Source organism: Elgaria multicarinata, chromosome 6 (genome assembly GCF_023053635.1).
Source record: "Elgaria multicarinata webbii isolate HBS135686 ecotype San Diego chromosome 6, rElgMul1.1.pri, whole genome shotgun sequence".
Lineage (NCBI taxonomy): Eukaryota > Metazoa > Chordata > Lepidosauria > Squamata > Anguidae > Elgaria > Elgaria multicarinata.
The window spans coordinates 106,096,105-106,120,355 of NC_086176.1; the positions used below are offsets into that span (position 1 = coordinate 106,096,105).

Sequence of the window (24,251 nt, forward strand, 5' to 3'; positions counted from 1 at the left end):
ATGAAAAGGAGGACAGGGCTCCTGTATCTTTAACAGTAATGTAGAAAAGGGAATTTCAGCAGGTATCAATTGAAGAAGGTGAAATTCCCTCTTCATCACAACAGTTAAAGCTACACTAGCTATAGTAGAATGGCCAGATACAAAAGAGGGCAGGGCTTCTGCAGCTTTAACTGTTGTGATGAAGAGGGAATTTCACCTTTTCAATTGACACCTGCTGAAATTCCCTTTTCTACATTACTGTTAAAGATACAGGAGCCCTGTCCTCCTTTTCATATGGTCACCCTATAAACAGCCATTTATGCAACATCACATTTATGCACCATGACCTCCTTGGATATTCCTGGAGCTGCCCTTTTGTGCAAAATGGCAGCCTGGCAAGGGGGCAGTCTGCCCCCATAGGGCACTCACTGAACTGTGAGGTGCTCCCTGAGGCTGCCCATGAGCATATCACAGCTCAATGAGCAGGATCCATGAGTCCAGATGTGGGGACTCAATGAGACTTAAACTATGAAGACAGACAGATAGATAGATAGATATGGACTATGCTTTAAACTCTTTAATAGTTATATAAGGAATTCTAGCAGGTGCATCTTTTCCCCCCTTACCTCTGCACAAGAAGTATTACGTTTGAAAGCCGCCTTTGAAAACTGTTCAGAAAGCTCAGCTAGCCCAGAATGCTGCAGCCAGACCAGGGGTTACAGCACCTGACTCTCTTGTTACAGCAGCTTCACAGGTACCGCTCTGTTTCTGGGCAGTGATATACGGCTTGGGTCAAGGCTACCTGAAGCACCGCCTTTTCCCCTATGAGTCTGCCCAGTTCTTAAGAGCTTCTAGAGGAGGCTTACTTTTGAGACCACCACCATCAGAGGTGCCTTTGGTGGTGATGTGGGAGAGGGCCTTGTAGGTGGTAGCTCCCAGACTGTGGAACTCCCTTCCAAGAGGTTTGCTCCCTCTGGTAAGTACTGTGCTGTCTGCAAATGGGGTGCTGGGGGTCTGAGTTGGGGTGGGTGGGAGTCCGTTGGACTCCACCCTCGTATCAGATGTCCATGACATCTCTACTCTCGCTAGGCAGCTCTGTTGATTCCAAATCCAGCCCTTTGGGGGCCTGACTAATCCCTATGGCCTGTACGGCTCAGCTGGCATTCATGACCCAAGTCACAAGCTTTTCTCAAAATCCTCTTTCCTTTTCTTTAATAGACATTTGTGCAAATGGCGGCTGCAATTTCAGAAACTTGTGCAAATTGCAGCCACAGCTTGCGCAAATTGAGCAAACTACGGCTGGAATTTGCGCAAACCTCTATTTAAGAAAAAACGAACACCACAACCCAGATCCGTGAGCTGGCCTGACTCAACCTGCATTGAGGACCTACTGGTGGCTAAGCAAGCAGAAGTCCGGGCCGGAGGAGTTGCTAAAAGCTCCCCCAGGACGGATTCCTCCGACATCCTTCTTCCTCACAGACATTGCAATAACTGGCATTTTTCTTGTTGTATAAATAATAAAGCAAGAGGCTTATACCAGGGTGACAGGTTTTGTTTTCGTTTCTGAGTTGGCATTCATAGAAACTAATTTAGGATAAAAACTGTGAGGCAGAATGGGGAATTGTGTTTCAATCTCATTAAGCCGAGGAAAATGGAGAGGCACAAATATATGATCAAACCATTAAGGAGGAAACAAAGTAAAAATGTATGAAGGTTGTTGCTGTACAGTCCAATAAATGTCACCTGAATGCAAAAACAACAACAAGGTTTTCTGGAAGCAGAAGCCTATTTCATTCCCTAAACATTTCATTCACTGTCGGCTTTCCGTACAGGTACAAGTTATGTAAACACTGACCTGTGAACAGGTACCAGAAGTTGTTCGGCTCCAATGTTTCTATGTCACCCCTGCGGGCTGTCTTTCTGTGTCGGATTTTATAGCCAGTGATAAATCCATTTTGTGTGCCTGGCGGTGGAGGTAGCCAACTCACTTTGATACTCTGTAAAAACAATATGTTAAAGCTGATTTTATCATTATTATTTTGCTTTCATTTCTCTAAAAGGTAGCATACATCAAATCGTACACAGATCTGAACAATACCCGCCTATGCGAGGTAGTAACAGGAAAGACTTTGTGTTGGATCTGGAGTGGATACAGACTTACTGAGAGTGGAGACATTGAAATTATTGGGACTTCAGTTAGTCATGACTAATTGAAGTCCCATTGACTTCAATGAGCTGCTTGATGTATGACTACCCTTGGAAACAACCCCTTGAATATTAGGCCTACCACTTGAATATTAGGGCTGTACCACCTCAGAATGCAGGGGTGGGCCAACGTGGTTGAATGCTCCTTCATGCACAAACGTTCTCAACATATGGAAAGAAGAGTTCTACTCTAAGCCCTTCAGTGTGCCCATTTCCTGTGCCGCAGGGCCTTATTCATATGGATGGAGGGAGCATCAATCATGGGAGCCTCTCCCTTACAAACTGTAACTGTATTCTACCCATCTTTCCTTAGGTTCAAATGCCCTCCCATCAGGTATGGTATCAGCACCTAGCTGGGGCAAATGCCAGGGCCCACTGGGTCTGATGCTGTCAGCCCTTAATATTTATACTTGGAGAAAGAGAGGAGAGATTATTTTATTCTTCTCTTTGTTTGGCCTGGCACTCTGAAGAGAACCACTGAGTGAAGTGGCTGCAGCCATCTTGACCATCTTTATTAACCCAGAATCCCTCTGGATCCCAACGTAGTGTTCTGTACACCACCCAGAGAATTTCCATTACGCAAAGAAATAAAATCCCCCTTCTGCCATTTTCAAGATTTACAACTTTTGGAATTAAACATGATATATTAGGATGATTTAATGTAGAACTCAGGGTCAGATGCATACAATGTGAGGGCTATCCCACAAATTCCTACAAATCTATGTTTACCTATGTATTTCAAATATTTTATGAGTCAGTGTTCTACAGAAGTATCCAAATTAACATACACAGTGACAGGACAAAACAGACAGAATTACATACTAATACAAATTAAAATTAACAGGTTATATTCAACAGAGAAGGTTGATGGAGTATTTTCCTTCCAGTTATTGAAGGTGTCTTCCCCTAGTGAAGGGCACCTTTTGAATTCCACCCAATAAACTGAACAAGAGCTGTAGTCCGGAAAACAGCAAACAGTAAAACAATTAAAGTGTTACTGTTTTGCTGCAGTAATTTATATTCCTGTACATTATATTGTGTTCTGTTGTGTTGGGAGCTACACTGGGAGGTTTTTGAATGGAAGAGGCAGGCACATAAATGATTTCATTAAACCAGTAAAACAGCAGAGAAAGATAAGTTAATAGTCTTGAGAAATAAAAAGGTCTTATATTTCCCCTAAATGACAATAGCAAAGCCCCAACCTAATGGAAGAGGTCCTTCAAATATGGGGCACCACAACAAAGATGACCGTCTTCCCAGGGCCAGCCCTACAATTAGGCAGAGTGAGGAGATGGCCTCCGGTGGCAGATGTGTTGTGCATGTAGCAGGTGGCCTTCCTTGCATCCCCTAACCTGGACAACTGCCCACAGGTGCAGTGGAGGACATTGTCCCCTCACCAAGGTAGAAGTAAGTTTCATCTGCACATGGGTGCCATCTTGTCCTTCACCTCAGTAGCAAAATGTTTTGAGCCAGCCCTGACTCTTCCTGGCTGCTTCACTCAGAAGGTGGGGGCACCCAAAGAATGGATGTCCTTAAAGATCAACAGGTTAATGTGAGACTAGGGGCTCATCTACACCAAGCAGGATATTCCACTATGAAAGTGGTGTATAAAAGGCAGGAGCCACACTACTACTTTACAGTGATATTGAAGTGCACTGCAGGATCTACACTACTGCATTACAGTGGTAATGAAGTGCATCAAGAATTGTTAGTGCCCATGATACATCTACACCAAGCAGGATATAACACTATGAAAATGGTATGAAGGCGGTATATGGTATGTGTCATGGGTCCCAACAGTTGTCAGTGCACTTGAATACCACTATAAAGCAGTAGTGTGGCTCCTGCCTTTTATACATCACTTTCATAGTGGAATATCTGCTTGGTGTGGATGACCCCAAGGTGGGTCTTTAGGTCATGAAGTCCCTGAAAGATCATGTCACTCACTTAAAATCATGTCCTTTATTTCAGAGGATTCCGTAAGAACCCCCAACCTGAGCTCTACCCAGTAAATACCACCCATTTGCTCCAGTAAATGCCCACTGGCATCAGGAAAAGCTATGGGGCATTCAACATTACTAATTAAATGGTGGTCTGGTAACATCTGCCAATGACTGCATAGAATCATGGATATGCTACTGCAGTTGAAACAAATTTATTTTATTTATTTATTACATTTTTATACTGCCCAATAGCCGAAGGTCTCTAGGTGGTTCACAGAAATTAAAACCATGAAGAGCATAAAAACAACCAACAAATTTAAAACACAAATACAAAATACAATATAAAAAGCACAACCAGAATAAAACCACACAGCAAAAATTAATATAGGTTAAAATATGAGATTAAAACAGCAAAGTTTAAATTTAAGTTAAATTAGATGTTAAAATACTGAGGCCGTAGCTAGACCTAAGGTTTATCCCAGGATCATCCTGGGTTCATCCCTGCCTGAGCGCTGGATGCCCTGGGTGGCACTTAGATGAACAGGTTTGACCCAAGGACAATCCTGGGATAAACCTTAGGTCTAGTTACGGCCTGAGAAAATAAAAAGGTCTTCAGCTGGTGACAGAAAGAAAACAAGGTAGGTGCCAAGCGAAAGAGAAAAATACAGCCAGTTGATAGCAGGTGTCAATGAGCACTTTGCAAACGTATTCAATTTTATTAGTAGAAAGTTGATTAGGCCATAAATAGATTTAAGCTTTGGCACACAAGCAAGTTTATTAGTTCATTATAAAACTCAATTTTTGCACATGCATTGTCAAAGCATTTGTTGTATATGAGATGTGATCCTTGCCGGATGATACAAAGTGCCCTTATGGTTGAGCAGACTGCATTTTTCAATCCTGGAAATGGTTATTTTAAATGTGGGTTTAGTAGCCAGGGTTGTAAAGGAAACTGTATGCACATAATGTTTATATGAAAATGCAAATGTTCAAAAGCTAGCTTGAAAATGCACACCATAAGCCTGAGAGCAAACTTATAAAGCACTTTTGAAACGGTGCTGTTTCCAGAGGGTAGTAATAATCCTATAAAAATAGAATTTAAATGCAACCCTTTAAAATGGGATTAAATGAAGGATTTTACATAGTAGTTCAGATCTATCAGAGTCAATGAAAGCCCCTGTTCTGCAATGCAACCCTATGAAATCAATAAAAATTACAGATTTGTGGGACGTCAGATCTCACAGGAGAAAAATAAACAATGGGTCCAAGATATAGTTGAACAAGCTGCTTTAATTCTCCTACCAGAATTTTAGAAGCCGCAAATGCTGGAATAACAGATGATTTTCACTTTAGCAAAATGGATACAATCTAGCAGAGTTATTTTCATAGAAATCTGGCTCATATATGCTACACTGGATTGCTAATTTCATCCAGACGTTTTGAAAGTCTGCTCAAATCAGGCTGGGCATGAGTCAGGCTGGGCCTTGAAGTCCATATCCAGACAGCAGCTTCACCCACGTTTCATTTAACCACTCATATATGTGGAAGGAAGTGGGACTACACCTATCTTCTGGTGCACCTGCCCTGCTTCCAAAGTTCCTGGACATCTGACCAGGGCCATAAAATTAGGGAAGCTTGAGGAATTCATCCAGGGGTGGAGTTCACTGCACTTTCAGCCACTCACCTCCCCCATCCCCTGGACTTCAGCTTACTTCCCCACTAACTGACCCACATCAATCTGTATCGAGTTTGGTCAGTTTGCAAATTTTCTGGTTTGTTTTCCTTTCTCCTCAATAGAAAGCGATTTGCGCACATTACAGCCGTAATGTGTGCAAATTATGCAATGTTCAGCTGCAATTTGTGGAACTTTCTATAGATGAGGGGGGGAAACAAGCAAAAAAGTTCCTGGATTTTGGAAAACATGGCAGCTCGGCTCACGAATATCAGCCAGGCTGGGTGGGCACCGGGGATCCATCAGACCCCAAAAGGGTCACATTTTTAAATGATAGATATCCTTGCAAAACATGCAAATACAGTTTATGCTAATAAAATCCAATGTGCATAGGCTCAGTTTTCCCTATCATTACTTGGTCTTCTCCAGGAAATTGACTCCAATAAATCAGCTCACACAGAGTTGCAGAACTGCTCCATATGCCACAGTGCAGGGCAGAGTGAAATATTATTTAGGGCCCCAAGTACAAACTGGTGACACAACCCCCTTCCCACAAACATACCAAGTTTCCATGCCTAGTTTAATTACACATGCACAGGGTCTCTTTTTGATAAGGGCCAGTATATTCAGTATATTGCTTTTTTCTGCTCTAACACTGCTTCTGGTTGACTATAGCAAATCTCACAATATCTGGAGAATAGACCTACAGAGATGGAGAAATACATCTACATGATCTACAATTTAGTGTTAGTTTTTAAAAGCAATGGTAATGGGATTGCAGCCTGATTGGACCTCCTTTGTCTCTAGGTAAGTAGGGTTGGGCACTGCCTCGGCCTGAATCCCCAAATCCGAGGTGGTACAAGGTCAGCCCAAGGTACCTTGAGGCTAAAACAGGTCAGCACCGAAGCCTCGGAGGCCTTGGGCAGATTCAGGGCAGTGCTGGACCACTCCCCCTGCCTACCCATTGGATTCATCAGACTCACCTCCCTCTCCTTCCCTGCCCTTCCTGGTTACCTCTTCCTGCTGTTACTGCTGGGACTTACCTTCATGTGTGTCCTCTTCACAACCAAGCTGCGATTTAAAGGAAGATTGCAGGGGCGCACTATTTTGAATAGCTCCATGGCTCAATCTTTGGTGCCATAAAGGGCCATTTCTGATAGGGATGTGCTCCGCTCCGATTAGAATCAGAGAATCAGAAGCGAATTGGCCTGCTCCGCCTTGCCCAGAGGCGGAGTAGAAGCGAACCGCAGGCCCTTAGAAGCAAGGCAAAGAGAAGTGCCCATAGGCGGAGCACTTCTCTTTCTGCGGAGTGCTCCGATCGCCATTTTGAAAAATTTCGCCCATAGGATTGCATTGCGGAAAAGAAAAGGGGATAACTGTGTTGTTTTTTAAGCTATCTTTCTGAAACTTCTTGTGCTTAGAGAGTCATGGCTGGGGGTCATTTTGAGCCTACTCTCAGCACTCTGCCTGGTGCAGTTCGCTTGCTAGAATTTTTTTAAAAATCGGGTAAAAAAAGCGGGAGATTTGTGCTGAGGGGCAGAGTCAACTCCCGGTCATGATCACATGATCCTGAAGTTGGAGGAGGGGATAGGCAAAACAGGATACTTGGGATACTGGGAACTTCTCTTTCTTAGTCTGAATGGACTTTTCCCAGTGTTTTTTAAAACAGTAGCCCCACCAAATGCACAAACACAACCTGAAATCATATACTAAACAAATAAATAACAGATAGGAAACACAGCACTGCTACCCACCCTAACCTTGGTGAACAACTGAAAAGATGTGGTGCAAGGGGATGAGCTCCCCTAGGGCATGTGGACGTGCCCAGTGCACAGACACTGTGTCCTGCCCTTGGAGGGTCATCAGAGCCCTTCAAAGGTAAACCAGTGCAGAAGCAATGCCTATCATGAGTTGAAGTGTAAGTTTGCTTCTTAAAGAGTGGTCCCTAGACAGGGACAGTCAAATTGGCACAATTCCCCCTCCCCTGGGCACGACCCCTATTACTGGTAAAAGACAGATAAAGACTTTTTAAAAAGTTCTTCCTGTTGTTTATTCAGCAACACTGCTGCTTTTAATTCTACCCCTCCTTTGTTTATTTATTTATTTATTTATTTATTTATTTATTTATTCCATTTTATATTTACACCCCATAGCCCAAGCTCTCCTGGCTTTTCCTCTTCAGTGAAGTCAGGCAGGCTTTCATTGTGGTTCAACTCCTTGTTGTTATTATTATTATTGCTATTAATATTAATTAGTACTGCTATTATTAACCTTACTATTGTTGTTGTTGTTTAATAATGGCTGTGATCACAGTGCAGTCAATCAACTCTGAAGCAAGGATCACAAAGCTTTACTCTTATCCCCCTAGCCTCCTAGTTATGGGATGCAAAAGAAAAGGCATCTCTCTGTGCTGCTCCCACTTCACAGGGATGGTTTGCATTACTGGCTTTGAAACTATCCTTGGCTCACTTCCTTGTGCCCCCAGAAATGTCGGCTGCCTGCCTGCCTTCCCTCCCTCCTCCCCTGCCCACCTCGCAGGGATGGTTTTTGTGTGTCTTGCTTTGACACAGGGGATAAGTCCTTACTGCACTCATTTAGACTTTTGGAAGTTCCAAATCAATTTTTCAAGTGTGGAAGAAGATTCATATAGGTTTATCAACTCCCCAATTCATGGCATGTTGGGATTTCCTTTGAAATGGCCCCTGTCTGCAGCTTTAAAATCCCTGAGATACTGGGGTGTCCGATTTTCATAAATTCCCCCAAAATCAGGGGATGATGGGATTTGCTTGAAACTTGGCATCCATGTGGACACATGGATAAGCTGTCATGGGACCGAACGTGAGGTTTCTGATGTGCAAATTGACGTAGTTGTAGCATGGGACTTGATTTGGGGTGAGTTAAAAGGTTTAAGCCCCGCCAAAAATCAGGGGATGATGGGATTTGCTTGAAACTTGCCATGATTGTGGATCTAGATGGCATCTGTGAGGATGCCCACTTCAATTTTTTTTATCTGTCAAAATGTAGGAGAACAGTCCATGTCAAAAATGGGGTGTCCGATTTTCATAAATTCCCCAAAAATCAGGGGAGGCTTTGATTGTCTTGACTCTTGGCATGCATGTGCATATGTCCATGAGGTGTCATGGTGCCAAACTTGAGGTTTCTAACTTTAACAGAAAAAAAGTTGAACACTTTTTTGGATTTCAATGCAAGCCTATGGGGGGGGGGGGAAGCGGAGCTCCGATCCGGATCCGGAACTCCGCAGCGGACTATAGGCGGAGCGGGGTGGAGTGAAGCGGCCCAATCCGCAAATTGCAGATCTGGAAGAGAAGCAGATTGGGGGGGTCCGTGCACACCCTAATTTCTGATATTTTGTGGCCACAGAGCTATTCAAAATATAAGAAGAGAATGCATATGACAGGAAGTCCCACCGGTAGTGGTGGTGCAGAGGTGGTTCCAGGTTTATGGGGAGGAAGGGAAGGAGCAGGAGCAGAGAGGTAGGGAGTTGGGGGTCCAATGGACTCCCGGGGGTGGGGGGATCTACACTACTGCTTTAAAGCACTTTAAAGCACTTTGAAAACATTTTGAAAACGGTATATGGAGTGTGTCCTGGGTCCCAACTGTTATCAAAACTGTTAGAAAGTGCTTTAAAGCAGTAGTGTAGATCCTGCCCTGGTCAGCCTTTCCCTGGCTTTCCTGGGTGGCTGCCACCCAGGTACCCAACAAGCACGGGCCCAGAACTACTGCACGGGCCCTGAATCTCACCTTGGCTTTGGTTGGGAGGTGAGGTGGGCATGCCCGAAGGTGACCCAAGGTGAATCGGGGCCATTTCGGAGCCCCTGAAGGCCTCCGAGGTGAGGTGGGGGGATGTGTCCTACTGGTAACACACAGTATACATCCAAACCTGAGCCTTGGTAGAGGGTCGTGCTTGTCAAAAAGCTCCCCAAAACTGCATCTTCTGACCAAAACTAGACATTATGGAGAAAGCAGCAGCCTGACAATTCCTCTCCTGGTAACTTGTACAGTACAATCTTATGTATGTCTACTAAGAAGTAAGACCCATTTAGTTCAGTGGGCCGTTGTCTCAGGTCAGTGTTTAGGATTGCAGCCTTAGTAAATTAAAAAAAACAAGCAAACAAACAACATGGCTCCACTTCTTTGGTTATTAAAATACAGGAGTATGAAAACTTTCAACACCAGTTTATACATTTTACATACTGTACCTTACAGGGCACAAAAAAGATTATATAATTTTTTTTCAGAACTGCAAGAGCAGGAGATCAAAGATAAAGGCAATATGGGGAAAATGTTTAACATCATATATCAAATAAACAATGGAAGGACGCATGTGTGTGAGGTCCAGAGCACTTTACGGATGTAGTGCCAAGGAAACATTTGTATTAGTTCATATATTTGTGAGAGAAGCTGCAGAAAATGTAGAAATTGTCTAATGCATTATGTTGGAGATGTGGACAGGATTTTGTAGAGTTTAGACATATATGGTGGACTTGCAAAAATATAAGATTTTGGGGGCTCAGTGTAATTATGAGGATATAAAAGGGTTCAGGGTATAAATTGCCTTTGCATCCCATGGTTTTATTATTAGGAAAGAGAGATGGATTGGTATCAACTAGGAACGAACAGAAGATTGCAAATGTGTTTCAGCTTGGATTCTAATAACGGCAACAAAAATGGAAACAAACAAAAATACTATCTCTAAGGGAATGGGGAAATATATTAAATAAATATAATTTCCCCATTCCCTTAGAGATAGTATTTCTAATAATACTCTATGTCATAGAGTATTAATGGATAGTCTCATAATGCACACACACACACACACACAGAGAGAGAGAGAGAGAGAGAGAGAGAGAGAGAGAGAGAGAGGTGTGTTTGTCTGTGTATGGGATGGTTAAGTTACAAAAATGTTCTTTAGATCAATGGACCAGTTTTATTCCGTATTGGAGAAAAAGGAAGAATTATTATAGTTCAGGGAAATAGATCTAGAAGTTGTTTAACAGTTATAATGGATTGTAATACAGGTTTGATTGGAAAAAAGTAAGAGAAGTATTGAACTGAACAAGGATGGTTGTTAATGGATTGTATTAAGATTTTCCTACTTTGGGAATTGCATTTCCTTTTTTGTGTTAAATGAGATTCTCAATAAAGAGAAAGAGAGAGAGAGAGAGAGAGAAGGAAAACCGATGCCGCACCTTTTTGAACCAACCCCCACAAACTCCAAAATGTATTGTATCGACTTCATACTTGTGGTCCCTGACCTTCAATCCCAGACGTGTATGGCACTGGTTACAGAGCAGTGAGCAAATAGAAACAGAACCTGCAGATGTTTAGTAAACGGTGGCTTGAATTCAGCTCTGCTTGCATCATAGGGTAGAGCTCATGGGCCGATTGCACGTTGACAGTAATATAGTTCAGTAGAAAGGCACGTGCTTTGCATGTGAAATATTCCTAGTTCAATCCCTGGCATCTCCAGATAAGGCTGGGGAAGACTCTAACTGAAAACTAGTAGAATCACTGCCAGTCCGTTTAGACAATAATGAATGAGGCCTAATCTATACCTGCAGGCCTTCTGGGACTTGGGGGGAGGATCTTGGGCTTTCCAGCTTCCAGGGTCATCTCCTAGGATGCACACGCCAGCATGACATCCCAGAAGTCAAGAGGGATGATCCTGCCACGACATATACCTTTTTAAGAAGGGAAAAGTTTGCACAATCGCACAGGTGTGATTCTGCACCAAAGGTAAGTTTTTTAAAAAACAAACAAACAAATTAAAATTCAGTGACCCTACATGCTGAGAGCCATCCTGGGGATGGTAAAAATGCGCCCCACCTCCGATGGGCACACAGCCCCCCCTCATACAACTCCATGCCCATTTGAAGAGCCCTGCTTCTCATAGGGAGGAGGGAGGACCCAGGAGCCCACACCACACACCCCGTGGTCCTCAGGGTTGTCCCGGGGCCATGGGAAAAATTGGGATAAGTGGAATCCCAGTTATCTAGGGCCCTTTCTACACCTAAGGATTATCCCTGCCTACTCCAGGGATCCCCTGTGTGGCATTTGAATGCACAGGAACGATCCCGGGATGATCCCAGGATATAGGGCTGGTTTAGACATGCCCCGGGACAACTGAGAGGTCATCCCTGGTTGACCCTGGGATCAGCTGTGTGTCATTTGGATGCACAGGGACAACCTTGAGCTGACCCCAGGATAAATAGCTGGTGCAGACACAGCCCTAGATAAACCAGTGATCTGTGTCTGTATATGGTGGCTTCATATGCTATAAAACAGGTCTGCACTTTTGCATTCACGTAGACAAAGTGGTAATCAAGCGTGACATACAGAATTGACTGAAGTCAATTTCCTTATGGATGCTGCAGAGTTTGATTTTGTTGTTGTTTTTTCTTTTCTTTTTTCTTTTGTAATCAATACTATTTTAGATATTGCTTTGGTTCTTGCAAAATCAATGGCAAAAGCTGCGAAATATTTATTGTCATCATAAACTTGTTAGGCGATAACAGGAGAGAATACTAATTAATGTGCTTTCATTCTAGAGTCCACAAATAGCATGGCCGGGTGGGGTGAGGTGGAGAATCCACCTTTAAAAGTTCATGCTTGTGTTGCAATACATCAGCTTTCCAGGTTTCCTTATAAATGGTCAGGAACGCAATACATACATTTGCAGGAAAATTCATGCACTTGCAAAGAAGTTCACGTGACTTCCAAAAGCAGGAGGCCTGGTTAGAGATGCATGAGAATCTTCTTGCTGTTTGCAAATCATGCAAACATGTCCCATTTTCAACCCCAAATGCAAATGTGAGCAGGAAAGCGATTCATGAGAAATTTCTGCAGTTTCTTTAAGTTGAGTTCACTTTTGAAAGTGCCTACTTGCACAAGTGTTTACTTGCAAAAATGTGCATTCCTCCCCCAAGTATGCATTTTCACAGTTTGGCCTCTGGGGGGGAAATGTGCATTTTTTATTGGGAAAAATGTCCACTTTTAAAAATGATTTTTTTTCCAATCAAAAATGTGTGTTTTCCTGATTTAAAAAGAGGGGGAAAAGATGTGAACGAAGCAAACTGAGTTTCAAGGAGGAATTTTGAGAACCTCAACGTGCCTTAATGTTACGTATTTGCTCATCCCTAGGAAGATACACTGCCTCAGACAGGAGATTTTGGCATTTTTAAGTAGGCAGAGTGGGAAACAGACAGATATGCATTCATCAGGCATGATGCAGTAGGAAGTTCTGGTCCAATATTTATTTATTTATTACATTTATATCCCGTCTTTTTCTCTCCAAGGAACCCAAGGCGGTGTACATAATCTTCCTCCTCTCCATTTTATCCTCGCAACAACAGCCCTGTGAGGTGGGTTGGGCTGAGAGAGTTTGTGACTGGCCCAAAGTCACCCAGTGGGTTTCCATGACCGAGTGTGGACTAGAACCCGGATCTCCTGACTCCCAGTCCAACACCTTAGCCACTACACAACACTGGCTGTGTGGTGTAGTGAGGTTTGAAGCCTCACCAAAATGAGAGGCAGTGAGGTAATGCTCTTGTCTGGCCCCTGATTCATGCCAGTGGCACTTCTGCAAGAAAATGTCTGCACTTTAGTGAGAGGAAGTTGGAATAACAAGATGACATAATTGACGTCATCAAAGGATATCCAAAGTTAATAATTAAGGACACAGAACTGGGATTTGCAACTAATTGCATTCATTTTCAGGATTCCAGTCAGCCCCCTTCCAGGACACTCCATTGTATTTCTTCCTACCCTGGTTTTCCATTCTATGCTTAGTCCTCACTGGACTATTTAAGTTATTTCTCCACTTAGGGTTCACCCCCACCCCAATATATTTTATTCTTCTCTAAACCTTTGGGTTACCCTGAGTCTACTGATACCTCCCTGCTGAGGGGATAATGCCGTTTTAGCTACATGAGCCTGCTAAGTGGATAATGCCATTTTGGCTATATAAGGACACTGACTTGGAGAATTGAGTTTCCAATTGACATATAGGATGCTTCCCCCCATCCATTCCTCTGGCTGAGCAAAAATGGCCTCTCACACTTCTCCACCCTATTTACAGGTGACCACATTGGAGGAAGAGGGGGCATGTCAACTAATATTTTTCAAGCAGGATGTAGGATTCTCCAACTGTTCTGGGGAGGACCTCAAAAAAGAACATCGGTTGTCACACAGAGGAGGGCCAGGATATTTTCTCAATCATCCCAGAGTGGAAGACATGGAATAATGTCCGGCAGGTGGTTCATCTGTTAGCGGGTGGTTCATCTGTCCGGCGAAGTGATGTTTGCCCTGTCCTGGACGGGGTTGCACTCTCCCTAAAGGATCGGGTCCGTAGTTTGGGGGTGCTCTTGGATCCAGAACTGTCACTTGAGGCACAGGTGAACTCAGTGGCAAAGAGCACCTTTTATCAGCTTAGGTTGATATACCAACTATGCCCTTATCTGGACAGAGATAGCCTAGCTACAGTTATCCATGCTCTGATAACCTCTCGCTTGGATTACTGCAATGTGCTATACGTGGGGCTGCCTTTGAAAACGGTCCGGAAGCTTCAGCTGGTACAAAATAGGGCAGCAAGTAGGGACTGGCCAGTGAGATCACATTACGCCAGTCCTTTTCCAGCTTCATTGGCTGCCAGTCCAGGTCCGGGCCCAATTCAAAGTGCTGCTATTGACATTTAAAGCCCTAAACGGTTTGGGGCCAAGTTATCTGAAGGAACGCCTCCTCCCATATGTACCTACCCGGACCTTAAGATCATCTACAGGGGCCCTTCTCCGTGAGCCCCTGCCAAAGGAAGTGAGGCAGGTGGCTACTAGGAGGAGGGCTTTCTCCGCTGTGGCACCCCGGTTGTGGAACGAGCTCCCCAGAGAGGTCCGCCTGGCGCCTACACTGTACTGCTTTCGTCGCCAGCTGAAGACCTTTTTATTCACTCAGTATTTTAACACTTAATTTTAACTTAAATTTAAATTTTACTGTTTTAACTCTGTATTTTAATCTTATATCAACTTTGCTGTGTGGTTTTATCCTGGTTGTGCTTTTTATACTGTATTTCGTAATTGTGTTTTTAACCTGTTGGGTGTTTTATTGTGGTTTTAATTTTTGTGAACCGCCCAGAGAGCTTCGGCTATTGGGCGGTATAAAAATGTAATAAATAAATAAATAAATAAATAATGGGCTCAAGATACAGGAAGCCAGATTCCAGCTGGACATCAGGAAAAACATCCTGACTGTTAGAGCAGTACGACAAAGAGGCCTTCAAGAGGCAGCTGGACAACCATCTGCCAGGTATGCTTTAAAGTGGTTTCCTGCATTGAGCAGGGGGTTGGACTCGATGGCCTTATAGGACCTTTCCAACTCTATGATACTATCATAATGTCTCAGAAAATTCCCTTCTGAGAAATTTTGGCTGAAAATGCTGAATGTGACTCTATTGTTAGTCCAAAGTGGTGGATGAAGAAGTAGGAGAGGAGAACTTGAAGGAGAAGGAGGAAAGCCATTACTTCGTTCAAGATCATTACAATCATCATCATCATCAAATATTAACATAAGATCTACAGTTACATCCAAAATACTCCACCCTATTAGTGGTCAGCGCAATAGGGGGAGGGTTTTTTCTTTTTCTTTTCAGAATGACCTGAGAAAATTGCTCAGAATGTATTTTCTGTGAAATGTCGGCTCTGCCCCCTGCCGTTTAAAAGAGAGCCTTGGCTTTCTTTTCCTGAGGAGACAAGAATCAATAGGTCTTTGATTCTTATTTTGACCAGCAAGATGCTCTGTGCAGCTGGCATAATGGGGAAGTAATTGGTTTCACCAGGAAGTTAAACATCCTGAGGAGAAATGAAGAGAGCATAACACCCTGTCATGGCTGCCAGACGTGAGCTTTCCCACCTTCCAAGAGGAAAGTCCATTTTCGGAAGTATCCATTGTAGTGGCTTCAAATGTTCTGTACACACCAACTGCTGAGAGATCACTATGAGCACGATATGCAAAATTCATGGACTTTGCTCAGGCTGTTGAAGGTTGGTGGGGATTTTACATAACGCTTAGCAGGGAACAAGAAGAATGTCTGTGCTTGAAAGGCCTTCGTTTGCCTTCTTTTCTCTAAATGAGCTACTTTGAATTAGTGATGTAGGAGAAATTTGTTTCAGGGTTCATCTACGCCAAGCAGGATATTCCACTATGAAAGCAGTATGAAAGTGGTATATAAAAGGCAGGAGCCACACTGCTGCTTTGTAGCGGTATTGAAGTGCACTGCGGGATCTACACTACTGCTTTACAGTGGTACTGAAGTGCACTGACAACTATTGGGGTCCATGACACATCTACACCGAGCAGGATATTGCTCTTTGAAAGTGGTGTATGGTCTGTGTCAATGGGACCCAAGAGTTGTCAGTGCACTTCAATACTGCTATAAAGGTAGGGTGACCAAATGAAAAGGAAGACAGGGCTCCTGTATCTTTAACAGTTGTATTGAAAAGGGAATTTCAGCAGGTGTCATTTGTATATATGGAGAACCTGGTGAAATTCCCTCTTCATCACAACATTTAAAGCTGAAGGTGCCCTGCCTTCTTTTAAATCTGGTCACAGTATAGCTGCAGTATAGCTCCTGCAGCTTTAATTGTTGCAATGAAGAGGGAATTTCACCAGGTGCTGCATGCATACAAATGACACCTGCTGAAATTCCCTTTCTATGCAACTGTTAAAGATACAGGAGCCCTGTCCTCCTTTACATATGGTCACGCTAATAAAGCAGTCATGTGGCTCCTGCCTTTTATATACTGCTTTCATACCGCTTTCATAGTGGAATATCCTGCTTGGTGTAGATGAGCCCTCAGTTTATTTTTGATCAGGATTTAATGAGTTCATACCTTCTGGACTGAACACAGACTTGGACACAATCTATGGTCGAAGTCCATACACTTCTGAGCTTGCAATGTGATTCGCAGACCCCCCACCCCAAACGCATTCGACAGCATGCGTACATTCGAAAAATGTGCATGAAAAAACTGCAAACTTTTGAAAAAATTAGCAGAAATACACTTTACTCAACAGGAGAAGAATATTTCGAAGGGCGGTTAGACTGGCTCCCTCCTTGCTCTGTTTTTGGAAGCAGGCAACACCTCTTTGTTCCAGCAAGTCTTTGGGAATACTCTGGGCCTGTGTTAATGCATTGGATATTGTTATTTGGCTTTTAATTTTTTTTAATGTCTTTAATATTACAGTTCAATATATTTCTATTTATATGTTTTAATTGTACTTTGTAAAGCTGCCTTGAGTCCCAGTATTGGAAAAAAGGCAAATATAATGGAAATATGCATGGATTTTCATGTGAAAGGAAAAAAAAACCCTCCCAATCTAATACAAACTCGAGTTGGAACGAGCTTTGAGATGGAATTCAGAGAATTTCAAGCAAGCCTGAGTCTTGCTGTCTCACACATCCCTATTTTGAATACATTTTCCTAATAATAGGTGGGTAGGTGTATGCATATGTTATTGTTTGTTCATCCACACACACGGGAGGAAGGGTGATGAGTCTCTGGCCCTCCAACTGTGGTCTCTAATTCCCATTAGCCTGAGCCAGCATGGACAACAGTCAGGAATGATGAGACTTGTAGTACAACAACATCTGGATGAGTACAGATTCCCCATCAGCTCGCATTAGCCTCAGTCAGCATGGTTGGTCAATGGTCAGGGCTGATGGGACCTGTAGTCCAACAACAACTGGGGGCAGGCATAGGGTTACCCATCTATATGGTAAAGTATGTTCAGAATAAATTAAAAGTATCTTAGCATGTTTTGGAGGGGTAGCACTGCTAATTTGCCAGAGATGCAACCAGTCAAGACAGAGGTGGGAGTTGGAGAAAGGAACAATCCTGGAGGAATGGAGGACAATTAAAGTGATTGCACTGGGGAGGGGGGAAGAGATTGCACTGGGGACAGGGGAAGAAAGAGAAAACTATAGATTGAAGAAAAGATGGGAAATGAGCAGAAAAGAGAGAGGTGTGAGAAGGGCTGAATTTCACATATTGAAATACCACCAGGTGTCCAGCTGTGGTCTCTAGTCTCATTTATAGCCTGTTTGTTTGTTTAAGCATGCTGTCTTCTGCTGGACCCACTGAAGTTTGTGTGAATTGAGGAAAGACAGAAGGTGCCATTCTCCACAAATACCTTCTGCTTTTAAATGGTACCTTTTTGACAATCCACTTCAACATCAGCTTGTGTGTCCAGAGCCCTGACCTATTCTGTTGAATTCATGTGGTCTCCCTTGCAAACCTATGATGTAGTCTTTCAAATTTCTACCAAGCACCCCCCCTTCCAAATCCAATGGCTCCAATACAACTTGGTCCTTTTTGTGAAGCAATAGGAATGCATTTGACTTTCTGCCTTTCCACTGGCTTGTATTTCCAGAAATAGCAGACTATTGCAATGACGGTATATATGCATGTTTGATGTTGTTTTTCTTTACCATATCAAAATCTCATATGAAAAACCTCACTATGAACCTGTGCATGAGAAGTCCCCCACCCCCTGTCACCGTACTATGAAATCTTGTTGCTCTGTGCTATCAGATGAAACTGACAAGATGGTGGAGAAAACCTGGTCAGTTTCACTTGGAATTGGACAATATGCTGCATTTGACTGCAGCTGCTGAATCGAAGTCCATTTTAAGTACTAGAACTAGGGTGACCAACTGTCAGGATTTCCCCAGATTTGTCCAGGTTTTTGTTCTATCCTGGATGTCAGTGGGGATTTTTGGTAATTTCCTATAATGTCCAAGAATGACATGGTTTCCCCTTTAAGGCCACCACTAGCATTGCTGGGGGAATGATGCACTTTCCGAAGGTGTGTCATTCAACCCCCACTGCTCCAATCAGGGCCTTAAAGCGGAAAGCATGTCAATCCTGGACATTATAGAAAAGGCCTTGATTGGAGCAGTGAGGAGTGGGGATGACATGCTTTTCTTTCCTCAGCTCAAATTGAGGCCTTTAAGGCCCAAATTGGATCAGAGAAGGGGAAAATGTGCTTTCCAGGGCCTCCAGAAAGCACATCATTTCTCTTTGCCATGCTAATGGCAGCAACCATTAGTGTGGCAGATGGAATGATGTGCTTTCTGGAGGCCCTGGAAAGCATGCCTTCCCAAACCCCCTCCATTGGGTATACACTTTTTTTAATTTCTCAAATATGGTCAACCTAACCAGAACCAAACTGAATTCACAGTCCTTTCCTACAAAACAAACATTTTTCATTGTCCCAAAGCTTTCTTCACTTTAGATTATATAGATAGATTATATATATATAGGGGTGGATGAGGGGGAGTAATTTTGTTATTTCTTTTGATTGTGAGTTAGAAAGCCTTGCTGTTCAAAAAATCTATTATTTATTTATTTATTTATTTGTTTGTTTATTTTATTTATTACACTTATATACCGCTCCCATAGCCAGGGGTCTCTGGGCGGTTTACAGAAATCCTAAAATTGAGGTAAAAACAAGTGTACAAAATTTAAAACTCTAAAACACAGAACATACACACATAAAGCATTTAAAACCGATTAAAAACTAAACATGTGGGTAATTAGGATGTTTGGTACCAGTAGATACCAAACTATGTTCTGCCCACTTCTGCTATATTGTATCACGACATCTCTCATTGCTGGTATGATTTTTCCCTTCAATTCCACTGGATTAAATAACTCCTCAAGTTGCTTTCCTTCCAGGCTATTGGGTCTCTTCTTCTCAAATGAATAGCATAATAGGTGTCTCTGTGTGTCTGTGTGTGTATGTCTGTAAACACCCTTGGATTCACATTCCATTATGCTTAGCGTAAGGCACATGATTGTTCATGTGAAGATGATTAACACACGTGGGCAGGGACAATCAAGCGAAGATATGGAAAATCACAGCAAGAGAAAATTTCATATATGCCACCTCTAAACTAAGTTTAGTTGAAGATGTTCTCTTTGAATACTTGAAAGATGGGCAGAATAGAACACTTGACACAGCCAGACAGTGGGGAAATTCTGCAACAGAAAGGGGGGAAATCTATCCACCCTAACACCAACATGTACCCTGTAAATTAAATTACAAACCATGCTTGAGACTACTGGTAGTTGCCTTGGATACAAGCAATTTCAAATTCTGAAACTATGTTGCTAGAGGTTTGTTTTTTTGTGTGAAACCTTCTTTGAGTCCCCCCCCTCCGTGCCTCCCCCCCATCTCTCTTAATCAACACAAAGAAAATAATTATATTTGCTTGTCACTTTTAAAACATTAAACCCTTGCAGGCAACAGCAGACTCAGAGCACACATTCTAATTTTCATGTTACACTGTTTATCTTCCACAATTATTTTCATAAATGGCTTTTATGTTAAATAACACTTACTACTGTCAAATTAGCCCAGCATTAAAAAATATTCTAGAAAAAAAGAAATAAATGCTCCATCCCATATATCCATGTCAACCAACCAAAAAAGAGAAGTCGGAGGGTTCGTTCACACCCACGTGTTCCCCACCTGAAATCTCATCACTTGATGATTCACACCTGAGTGTACGAATTGCCTCCATTCCAGCCAAAGTTTTTGTGTTAATGCGAGGTGGTTGATATATTAGGATAAATATCTATAGAAGTGCATACATTTGGGGAAAATGGGTATATTTTGGTGCACATTTTTTTTTGCAATGCATGCATTTTTGTACACAATTCTAATGCATGCATTTTTATATTCATGTGTTGATGGAAGAACTGCAGGGCAAAATGTCAAGAACTGAGAAACCTGAAGGATAATTGTGTTCCAATAATTTCCAATAACTGGAAGTGCAAATTAGATCAGCTCATTTCAAAGTGTAAACCAAACAAATGTATCCCCCCCCCCCCAATCACTACAATCGGCAGTCAGTATAAAGCCTGTTTATGGATTGGTGTAAATTCCAGGGGTCTGGATTCCTGCTTAAGGCCTTGTTGTGACTTCATTTGGAAATCCTTTACTATAATTAAAGAAAACAATGATGAGGGGCCTTAGTTTGAAGACACTGCTGCTAGTTGCTGTTGTTGTTTTCTCCAGAGGTGGATCATATTACTTCGATCTGTTGCCAGCAACAGTAGTTACCAACCTGTTTCCAGTCCCTCAATTCAGTTTGATGAATTGCATGCAAATGGAGGTGCAGAACCTAAAGTCGGTGTGTGTGTGTGTGATTCTGGCCCAGCTTAGGTCCTAATCCAGCCCTCTGGGGTTACCCAGAAGGACACACCCACTTGAGGAACTTCTGCCCAGGAACTTCCACTTCTGACGCCCGCCTCTGCACTTAGATGTACAGCAGGTGGCTACCCATCCTTTGTGAAGAAATGTGTGGATTTTGTTACGTTCAAACTGAACAAAACAAATCCATCCCTGGTCCATTTATGGGCCAAGCCTAACCATGACAGCTTGCAAGGAATAAACTACAGCCAGAGTGTGCAGTAGCTGCCTTACAATACTACAATGGGTGTTTATACGACAGAACTGTTCAGTAAGTGTAGAGTAGCACAGCAAACCCATGGAAGTCAGGTGGGGAGAATCTGAAGCAGAGGAGCCACCACATTCAAGGTCTGTCACGCTCATGCTGACCAGGGTGGAAGGTGGACAATGACTGTTCCCCCCACTTTTCCGGGTTTCAAAGGATGCTGGGGCTATAAAGGGACATTGAGCCCAGGTCCCTTTTTTCCTCTACTGTGTTTGTATCACTGATGGCAGAACGGCAACGGCAGCGTGGGATTTAGCACCAAATATCTTTGTTGTTTTCTCTGACAGATATTATCTCGGCATGTCTTTCAGATATCTCAGCTTGGCTGCTTCATCGTCGCTTGAAGCTTAACATGGCAAAGACTGAATTGCTTGTTTTTCCTCCTAAACCTTCTCCTCATCTCTCATTCTCTCTTACTGTCAATGATGTTACGCTTACTCCGGTCAAGGAAGCTCATAGCCTTGGCTTTATCTTCGACTCCTCGCTCTCCTTTATTCCTCATATTGAGGCAGTAGCTAAATCTTGTCGATTTTTCCTGTATAATATTGCCAGGATTCGATCATTTTTGTCTGTCTCTTCTGCCAAGACGCTTGTTCATGCACTGGTTATTTCACGGTTGGACTACTGCAACCTTCTTCTCTCTGGCCTTCCTTCTTCTCACATCAGTCCGTTGGTTTCTGTTCACCACTCTGCCGCAAAGATCATCTTCTTGGCTCGCCGCTCCGACCATGTTACTCCGCTTCTGAAATCTCTTCATTGGCTTCCAATTCACTTCAGAATCCAATATAAACTTCTCCTGTTAACCTTCAAAGCTTTTCACGGTCTAGCTCCTTCCTATCTCTCCTCTCTCATCTCACACTATTGCCCCGCTCGTGCTCTTCGCTCCTCTGATGCCATGTTTCTCGCCTGCCCAAGGGCCTCTACTTCCCTTGCTCGGCTTCGTCCATTTTCGTCTGCTGCTCCTTACGCCTGGAACGCTCTTCCAGAACATTTGAGAACTACAAGTTCAACCACAGCTTTTAAAGCTCAACTAAAAACTTTTCTTTTTCCTAAAGCTTTTAAAACTTGATGTTGTGCAGACTTCTACTGTTACTTTCTACTGTTAGTTTTTCCCTACCCTCTGCCTGCTTACCCTACCCTGTACCTGTTTGCATTCTCTTCCCCTCCTTATTGTTTTACTATGATTTTATTAGATTGTAAGCCTATGCGGCAGGGTCTTGCTATTTACTGTTTTACTCTGTACAGCACCATGTACATTGATGGTGCTATATAAATAAATAATAATAATAATAATAATTCAGGAGCCATTGCACAATTCCATCGGAGGCTGGTGACTCTGATTCCTGTGGGGCTGTGATTCCATTCTGGGGGCTCATCTACACCAAACAGGATATTCCACTATGAAAGTGGTACGAAAGCGGTATATAAAAGGCAGGATCTACACTGCTGCTTGAGAGTGGTAATGAAGTGCACTGACAACTGATGCGGCCCATGACACATCTACACCAAGCAGGATATAACACTATGAAAGTGGTATGAAAGCGGAATATGGTATGTGTGAATGGACCCCAACAGTTGTCAGTGCACTTCAATACCACTATAAAGCTGTTGTGTGGCTCCTGCCTTTTATACACCGCTTTCATACCACTTTCATAGTAGAATATCCTGCTTGGTGTAGATGAGCCCTATGTTTCAAACAGAGCCAGCCAAAACTCTATAATGGTTAACCCAACATTAAAGGAAACTATTCATAAATCTCAAATATAAATAAGCATCTTATGATACATTCACATCAATGATGGTCAGGACATGTGCATAGAATAGGGATGCATGGGAAATTTGTTTCTGTTTATGTGTAGCCAGAATTTAACCACTTCACATCTCCCAGAACACAGCACATGGATCCAGACACAATCTGGGATGGAAATGTCTACACTGCCAAGGCTGCAATTGGATTTGTGCAGGGTGTGTGTGTGCCCTGCTGATTCCGATTTTGGTGGTGCTGTGATTCCATTCTGGGTTTCATTCAGAACCAGCCAGTACTCTACAGGAGCTATTCAAAGTGCTGAACCCATTTGGGGGACTCCTTTAGCATCTGGCTGGTTCTGACTGAAACCCAGAATGGAATCATAGCCCCACCGACGTCACAGCCACCAGCCTGCCCCACACAATCCTAAATCTGCTTGCTTCCCTGTGTGCTTAGTTTACTCAGCCTAAAGTTTAACCCTGCCCAGTTTGCCACCTCCAAAGGGCTATCGATATGTGGACTAATTAACCTCCTTGAAGGCTGAGCAGCCAACTGACACTGATACTGACAACAGCCTCCTGGCAAGAGAATAATCCTATCATTGTCGAAGGCCTGTCACATTGCCGATGTAATGGGCTTGGCATTTGCCAACTGCAGACGTGCCTGGAACAGTAAAAACATCTGCTAAGAGCTGCCTATTAGCATGCAAATAAATCCATTAAAATGCACATGTCCATTCAACGATCCATCAAGGCGGGTCTGATCTAGTGTATCGGTTTAACTCTTGCATCATCACATAGAAAGGGCAGGGAGAGGAGTGGGAGTTATAATCGAAGGTTCAAGGGAGATTATATTTATCTAAGGTTGCCTCTCTTGGAAATCCAAGCTCACTTTAAGAACGCCACATTGCATTTGAATGTTTGGAGGGCCAGGGGCTGCTGTCAATGCCTCCATCCAATTTTCAGTTAGAGACATAAGAATTATGCTTTCTAAATATTGACCTATAATTAATGGCACCTGTAGCTGGCTATCATTTCAGCTGCTGATTGCACCCACTGCAATTTCTTAGCTGATATCTACACGAGAACCTAATAATCCACACTTTATGTTCCAAAAGGCAAAACAATACCAAGGCAATTAACCTATTGATATTCCAATGGGGACCAAATCTCT

At 43.0% G+C, this 24,251-nt stretch overlaps 1 protein-coding gene across 1 annotated transcript in view; it reads right to left on the minus strand.

The window, feature by feature from the left end:
• DCC (DCC netrin 1 receptor) overlaps positions 1–24,251 on the minus strand; it is a 1,200,544-nt gene that overhangs the window by 208,353 nt on the left and 967,940 nt on the right. The window contains 1 exon segment of the mRNA XM_063128256.1: positions 1,835–1,976. Within this exon segment, the coding sequence (XP_062984326.1) occupies positions 1,835–1,976 (142 nt within the window).